A 9,521-nucleotide genomic window follows, 5' to 3' on the forward strand; every position below is an offset into this window, starting at 1 on the left:
TGTTCTTGTTTTCTCTCTACAATATTAAACAAAGGAGATAAGCGATTTAAAAATGAAAACTGACGAAAATTGCTCAAAATGAAACAAGTTGAATAATTAAAATTAAACATTTATAAAATATAAAAATATTCCTGAAAAATAAAATAGAAAAATATTCCTATGAATAACCCAGCAAAAATAGAAAATTTTTATTGTTTCTAAAAAAATTGTATCTACTTTTTAAAATGTCAGAATGTAATGACCTTTTTTTTTTTTTTTGGCGGCACCTAAATTCCCAATTTCACTAAAACGCTGTACAAATTTTTTTCCTGGCTAACACCCTGATTACTTCTACCTACAAAAAATCGATGCCAGAATTAAAAGATCAAATAAATAAGGAAGGAAATAACATTTTAATCCACCATGAAGCGTATAACAATATTAAGATAAACGGATTGTCCGGCTGTTTATTCACTTTAAAAGACCATAAGGATAATTTTATTAACAACCCTTCAGTTCGCCTTTTGAATCCTTCAAAAAACGAGGTAGGAAGAGTTAGTAAAGTCATTTTATCTAAAATCATTCACAAATTAAAAAATAAACTATGGTTGAATCAATGGCAAAGCACCCAATTTGTTATAGATTGGTTTAAAAAAATCAAAAATAAACACCTTTGCAAATTTCTAATTTTTGATATAAATGATTTTTACCCATCTATTAGTGAAAACACTCTTACACATGCAATCGATTTCGCCGAACAACATGTTATTATAAATGACGATGATAAAAAATTAATATATCATGCAAGAAAATCGTTAATTTTTAAAAACGATGAAGCTTGGATAAAGAAAAGAGGCGGATTATTTGATGTCACAATGGGAGCATTTGATGGAGCTGAAGTGTGCGAACTAGTTGGTATTTTTATATTGTTTCAGCTCTCTGAACATTACGATAAAAATAATTTTGGCTTGTATCATGACGACGGACTTGCTATTTTTGAAAACAGAAGCAGCCAACAAATGGAAAAAATCAAAAAGCATTTTACACATATTTTTAAAAGTAACAACCTACTTATCTCTATCCAATACAACAATAAAATTGTCAACTATCTTGATGTAACATTGAACCTGATTGACAGTTCTTATCAACCATATTGTAAACCTAATAACCAACTTTTGTATGTTCATTCTGACTCAAACCATCCACCTAATATAATAAGAGATTCCTCGCACTATTGAGTTAAGATTATCGACTAAGGCAGTATATGAAACTGTTTTCAATAATTCCATTCTTCCGTATGAAGAGGCTTTACGTAAATCAGGATACAATTCAAAACTCACTGACCAACCGCAAATACACAAAAATCAAAAAAGACATCACAAACGTAAAATTATATGGTACAACCCCCCGCTTAGCGTGGGGTTGTACCATAAAATGTTGAAACTAAAATAGGAAATCGCTTCTTAGCTTTAATTGACCAACACTTTCCAGTAGGATGCAGGCTTCATAAAGTTTTCAATCAAAACTATATTAATGTTAGCTATAGTTGCATGCCTAATGTCTTTAATAAATGCACATAACAATAAAATTTTACAAAGCGATAAAAATAAAACATCAAAAAAATGCAACTGCATAGACAAAAAAACTTGTCCGTTAAATAACTAATGCCTTTCTAACGGGGACTAAAGTCTTTGACGTCTTTTTGCTTTTGTTTTGCTTTGTTTTTGTAACGTCAGAACTCGTTCCACCGTAATATTAATTTGTAATTTTTAAACGGTTTTTAAGTGACGAAATACACAATGCTGATGATTGCCGGAAGGCATGAAACTTAGAGTTCCATCAAAAGTTGTTTTTATTCATTTTATATAAATAAATAAATAAATATTGCTCTATTATTTAATAATATTGAGCACTTTTAAACACACAAGAGTATTTGTATTATTATTATTATTATACCATAATAATACATTATCTATTGTGTGTGTGTGTGTGTGTGTGTGTGTGTGTGTGTGTGTGTGTGTGTGTGTGTGTGTGTGTGTGTGTGTGTGTGTGTGTCTATATATATATATATAAAAAACCAAAGTTGTAAATGAGTGAATAAACGGTGAATCACCTGTCTAAAACAGATACGGCAGGTGACACGGGGGATAAGCATTTTTGTTGGCTTTTTTGATATTTATATAAAGTTAATGAATAAAATAAAATTGATTAAGTTTTAGTAATAGTTTTTTAAGTTTTAAACAGTAATATTTTGTATCATATCATGAATACATTAGAAAAACAATTATCAACAACAGTTGCTTTTCTGATATTTAATTATTCAAGCATCATAACATTTTCTAGAAAAATTGTTAAAAAGAACATTGCATTTGACAAAACTTTTTAAATTCTTTTTTAACATACATTTAAATCACGCTTCTTATTTTCATATTTAAAAAGTTTCTTTGTTACTCTTTTTCTTTGTGAAACATTTTTCTCAACTTCATAAGTTTAAAAACAACACTGAAATAGCTCCAAAGGAGAGAGCAAGTAATTATAAGAAAAGATTTGTAATTAAATTTGTATTTTTGCATAAGGTTTATTTCACCTGTATGTATGTATGTATGTATGTATGTATGTATGTATGTATGTATGTATGTGTGTGTGTATGTATGTATGTATGTATGTATGAATGTATGTATTTATATATGTATGTATACACACACACACACACACACACACACACACACATGTATCAATCCTCGAAATTCAGCAATGCCAACCAAGTGTTTGAGGTCTGCAAAAAAATTGTCGACCTTGTTTCTATGTTTTATGGTTGAACCTTAGTTTTATATTTTTTCTGCTAACTTGATGCCGACCTCACATAGATTAAAGTCGGCAAACCATTGTTCATTGTCAACCTTATTTTTCCTAATTCCGAGGGTTGATATATATATATATATATATATATATATATATATATATATATATATATATATATATATATATATATATATATAAATATATATATAAATATATATATATATATATATATATATATATATATATATATATATATATATATATATATATATATAAACAACTTTAAAAAAGTATTCTACACAATAGAGTGCTCAATGTTCTTAAAAGAACAGAGCAATTATATATTAGTAGAAAATCACTTGACAAAATTTTTTTCCATTTAACACTGTGTTTCATCAACAAAGATTCATCAGAAATGCATTCATTTCTGATGAATCTTTGTTGATGATATATATATATATATATATATATATATATATATATATATATATATATATATATATATATATATATATATATATATATACACAAAGGGGCTATTCTTGTATATATATATATATATATATATATATATATATATATATATATATATATATATATATATATATATATATATATATATATATATATATATATATATATATATATATATATATACACAAAGAGGCTATTCTGTTTTCGACAATGTCGACTGTATTTGGGCGCCACTCAAATTAAAATTTGAGGACCTATTTTTTTTTTTAATCTTTTATACGACAAATATTGTTTTTTTGTATAAAAAATTGTAGATTTTCCGCTAAATTTCTCTGGGACGGAGGGGTACCGCCACCCGAATTTTTTTCCTAGAATAGGCCCTGATATATATATATACATATATATACATATATATATATATATAATATATATATATATATATATATATATATATATATATATATATATATATATATATACTCACACACACAGGGGTGTACACTCAGACTTTTGGTCGGTCACCAGAAGGGCAACTGAAAGTAACCAGTTAGTTAATTTGGTCAGCTGACAACTTTTAGAGTTGCCCGCTATTTAATTTAATTTCAAATGGCGCTAAAAATTATTTAAACTAATCTAACAAAAATTATTAATTGAATTTAAATACAGTATTTGAAAAAGATTATATTTCCATATAATTATTTTTTTTAAACAATCTTATACTTAAAATAATCTTTTGTTCATTTATCACAATTTATTTTTTTATTTAAATTTTCGATATTTAAGTATTTTTTAATAAAGATAATAAACAATTTATAGATATGTTTTGTCAGTTACCAATAAGATACTTGTAAATGCGATTTATTAAAAGCATTTTTTTATAACTTTCTTATAAGAAAAAAAAAGTTTTTAATTTCCTTTAGCTTAAAATAATCTATGATGGAGAGACTCATATTTTACGTAATGAATTAGTTAGCAGGCGATTAGAAAAAAACAATAAAATTGCAAAATTGTTTTACATTTATTTGACAAATTTTATATTCAACGTTTTACTAATCTATATTTCTTTAAAACCAAGTTTAAATTTTTAGAACTATATTTAATTCAAAGTCTATAAAAATTTTTTTTAATTTAACGAAAACTAAAATCAAAAAAATAAAATTAAAATAAATAATAAATTATAACAATAAGATTATTTAAATTAGTTTGAAATAAATAACTTTAAATTGTTTATCTTTATCAATGTTTTCATTATATAATATTATACAAAATCCTTTAAAATAAAGTAACAACTTTCATCTAACAATTGTTTAATAAAAATGCATATTTAAAAGTTAAAAAAAAAGATTCTTAAAAATTTTTTGCAGTAATGTAAACAAAAGAAAAAAATAATGTTGTTATTGACTTCGACTAAAAGTCGACAAGTCAAAAGTCAAAATTGGTCGACCAAGAAAAATGAATAATTGATTTAATCGATTATGGTTTTACTAATCGACTAAAAGTCAATTTAGTTGAGTGAAAATCTTTTTATCTTTTTATCTTTTCATTAGATTTAACATTCCAACCTTTTATTATTGTTTGTTAAAAAATACAAGTCAAAGGAAACACTATCTTTTCTCTGTTTATAAAAATACATTTAACTTTAACTCATAAAACAGGTGTATTATTTAGGCTAAAAGCTTTTAAATTACAAAAATAAAAGCTATAAATACTTTCTTAAATAAAAACATATTTTTTTTACTTAAAAAATTATAATAAAAAATACATACTTAAATAACAATAAAAAAGCATATATGATGTTCATTAATACTTTATATAAAAAAATTATTAGCAGTGATTTGTTACTTTATTTAAATGCTTTTTAATAATATAAAAACTTAAGTAAAAGTCAAAGTTATTTAATTCAAACGGGTTTCAAAAAAAAAAAAATTCTTCTCAACGAAACTTTCCTTTTTTTTGAGTGTATTAACTTTAATGATTTTTATATCAAGTTTATTAAAAAGACAAACATTTTTTAAAATTGTCGCTTATAAAATTTAAATTATAATTTTTTTAAAATTACATTTATTATAAAAAAATCGTATATAATTAAAAATGTAAATAAAAACTCATATAAATTACATTGATACTTTAATTGAAATCATTAGTTATTTCATTTAAAAGCATTTTGCTAATATAAAAACATTAGTAAAGATAAACATGTAGTATAAATTATTTATTTTTAACATAATAAAAAACCAGCGCATGTTAAAAAATGCGCATGATGTTATAACATGCGCTGGATGTTAAAAACCCTGGTCAAATTGTCAAAACAAAGCCTTCCTGGCCTGAAATTTATTAATTTCAATAAATTTTAGCTCTTTCATTTAAATTTACTTTATAAAATTTTTTTGTTGGGTTTTGTCGAGGCATTGTCCAGAACAAAATAAGACATTTCGAGTCCTCTGTGTGTGCGTGTGTATACATATATATATATATATATATATATATATATATATATATATATATATATATATATATATATATCAGGCCTTGTTAAGAAGCGTTACACAGCTCCCATTTTGCTTGCGAAAAGGCAATTTGCCTACGCGTTCAGCAGTTTTGCGCTACGCAAAAACTTATATCTTTTAGAATATTTAAATTATCTTTTGATTACCGTTAACTTAATTACCATTTTACGTTACCAATTACGTTAATTAAATTACCATTTAACCACAATTGTAAAATAATAGATTTTTTTGTTAAAGAAACAGTTTGTTTGATAATTTTTTTTTTGTTATTAAAAAGTAGTTAAAAAAAAAAAGTGTTTTAAGTTTTATCTTAAGGAATTAAATATATAAATTCCTTTTAAATATAAAAATTATTTTTAGTCATAATAAGTTTAAAAAATGCACGATTTATTTTGATGTAAATATTTTATTAATAAGATATTTTGTTTATTGTTAATTCAATAACGTAAAGTTTTAATGACGTTCATTTAATTTATGAAAATAAATTATGATCATGAATATGTTATCGGTAACTGATAAATAACAAAAAAAAACTCTATTGTTTAAAAACATTATTAAAAAGAGTTCACAAATTAAATAAGAAAAAATGTATTAACAGTTAATAAAATAACCAAAAACCAAATATAAAATCATAAGAAAATAAACAAATATTTTACGTTTCATCAAAAAAATATTTTCTTCAAAATAAAATTTAGTTCATATTTGAAAAAAATAATAAAAATGATTTTTTTAATAAGAACTTAGATTTTATTTGTAACTTTTGTTATAATGAGAAAAAAACAAACTGTTTGTATGATTTTTAACGCGTTAATAAAATAACTTTAATTACAATGCGGTACTTGAAAAGACGATAGTGACGCAATAAAACTTCTAACGATGCAAAATATATTTGCTGAGTTTGAGTTACTTAGAAATGCGTTACGCGTTTTCGCTACACAGCGAAATCTTGTAACAAGGCCTGATATATATATATATATATATATATATATATATATATATATATATATATATATATATATATATATGTATATATATATATATATGTATGTATGTATATGGCAAAGGTTTACGACTACCGCTTGTGGTAAAAAACAGCTCTTTGTTTTTTTAAAAATTGATATAAGTAAACTTCATTAAAAAAATCATTAAAACAATTGAGAAACTAATTAGAATTTGTTTTTTAAAAACCCACTAAAATGTAATTTAATAGACTAGAATGTTGCTTTTTCAGAAAATAAAAATAAAAACATTCAGAATGCTTCTAATTTTTATTTTTTTAATGTTTAGCGCAGCAGAGTGTACATTCATCGACAGACAAATAGGTATAACATGCAACAAGTGTACACACATTGACTAACAAACAGGTAGAACATGCAAAAAGTACTTCTACATCAACTGAGGATTTTGGTTTAGGCAGGCAATATATTTATTAAAAAAAAATTCGTTTATGAGTGTAAATTTTTTGTAGTTTTTAACAGTAATTCTTTTAAAAATCTATCAATGTTTATTCAGCCGTGGTCACAAACCCACACATATAAACACACACACTTATATATCAGGTTTTATATTTTAGAAAAAAATAGAACGAGATAAAAAACTATTTATGTTATAATATAATTTAAAAAAAGTTATAATGCTATTATATAATTAAATTGAATTACATACAAATATGACTATAAAATTAGCTGGGTATGATTTTATTGCTCTGATTTTATTATTATGATAGTATATTTTTATTATTATGATAGTATAATTTTATTATCATGATTGTATAACATTATAATAGTATAATTTTATTGCTGGATATGATTTTATTGCTTTTATAGCTGGGTGGTTTTATTGGTGATTTATTGAACTAGAGCGTTTATAACAAGATATAAATATAAATATAAATAAGATTGTTTATAACAAGTAATACTTGGAGAAAATATATCTGAATGGATGATATTCTAAATGGTGTTCTTCTAGAATCGGTACTTGTATCATTATTTATTTTATACATAAATGATATAATATTGACCAATAAAAAAAAATGCAAGTTATATGGAGGTGATATAAAATTATTATATGTACTAGATCATAACAGCAAAAAATGATTTAAAAAATTGTGTTTAGAATTTAACAATGACAAGTGTAAGATATGCATTTTGGAAAAAATCATCCTAAAAATATTATATTACTCTATATTAATACAAGTGAACATGTCCAACATAGAGCTACCAATATCCACAATTTATAAATGTTTATCGTATAATTATTGTAAAATTGACATCTACTCTTAAAACTGATCAAGAGGTGCTACACTGAGGATCAAGAGGTGCTACACTGTTAAACTCTATACACTAATGTCATAGCTTTGTTTGTTTATATTTATTTGCTGTATGATATTTATAAGTAAACAGATCATTATAATATAAAAAAATAAACTCAATAAAAAGATTTTTGAATTTTAAAGCATTTAACATATTTTTATAAAACTGTTTTTAATAAAAAAATTTGATTTAGTTGAATCAAAATACTGAAGATGTTGAAAATACTTATATATGACATGCTATTACAAGAAAACTAACCTGATGTGAGATATTTTCCATGCTTATAAATCCAAAAATAATTCAATTGTAAACTTTTAAAAGCCTACTTGCAGCAAGTAAAACCTTTAAAGTGATTCATTATTTATTAAGTATTTCAGCTAATCTGTCTATTTATTTTAATTCAATTGGTATTTGAATATGTAAAACATTAAATTTTAATCAAATTGATTAATAGTAAATGTATAAATTAGTTACATTGAAATTATGTTCACTAGGTTTTTTTATTAAAGATTTAAAAAGTTTAAAGTTTAATGAAAATTAAAATGACAAAAATGACTTCAAAATTTAGTAAGAAATTAAAAAAACAGTGACTAGGTTTAAATTTAAGAGATTAACTAAAGAAGAATAGTTTATATTTTTATTAGTTAAAGATTTGTTTCTTTAAATGCACATAATTAACTAAGTGAGTCATTAGGTTGAGACTTAACAAACCTTTAAAGATGAGTAAGTTAAGACTCAACAAACCTTTAAAGTTGAGTAAATTAAGACTTAACAAACCTTTAAAGTTGAGTAAGTTAAGGCCCAACAAACCTTCAAAGTAAAGAGTAAGATAAGGCCTAACAAACCTTTAAAGTTAAGTAAGATAAGACTCAACAAAATTTTAAAGTTGAGTAAGATAATATTAAACAAACCTTTAGAGCTGAGTAGGTTACCAATAAAACCTATTGTTACTTTTATTAATTTACAAATAAAATTAAAAACAAAAATTTTACAAATAATATTTACATTACAAAAAACAAAGATTAAAAGTAAGCTTACCTGCTTGCTTCCACCTTTTGTTGAGGCAGGCATTATCAAATTTTGCAAAAATCCTTATCTTTAAGTATTTTGTACGTATACCAATTGTTATTATTATTATAACTAAATATAAATTTGCTTAATTTTACCAATAAATATTTATTACTATAATCTATTATTACTAATATGAAATTTATCAGAATTAAACCATGACTAAACAACTAGAACCAAACTTTAAAGTTATAAAGTACAAATTTAGGGAACAGTACAAATTTAAAAGAGATCACTAAAAATTTATAGACCTTTATGAAATTATTTGTAAAGTTCAACCCCCATGGTTCCACTCTTGCTTAGTTGGATCGGTTTTCAACATAGGATTTTTTTTATTAAAATAAGACATAATAGGATAAGAAAAGTTATTTTACAACCA

General features: G+C 23.6%; 1 protein-coding gene across 1 annotated transcript in view; it reads right to left on the reverse strand.

Moving 5' to 3' along the window:
• Positions 1 to 9,221, reverse strand: part of LOC100208025 (tight junction protein ZO-2-like) — a gene marked incomplete at its 5' end in the record, with an annotated part of 36,629 nt that extends 27,408 nt beyond the window's left edge. Inside the window, 1 exon segment of the mRNA NM_001309750.1 lies at positions 9,113 to 9,221. Coding sequence (NP_001296679.1) covers positions 9,113 to 9,145 — 33 coding nt within the window.
• Positions 9,222 to 9,521: the final 300 nt, after the last annotated feature.

Source organism: Hydra vulgaris, chromosome 09 (genome assembly GCF_038396675.1).
Source record: "Hydra vulgaris chromosome 09, alternate assembly HydraT2T_AEP".
Taxonomy (NCBI): Eukaryota; Metazoa; Cnidaria; class Hydrozoa; order Anthoathecata; family Hydridae; genus Hydra; species Hydra vulgaris.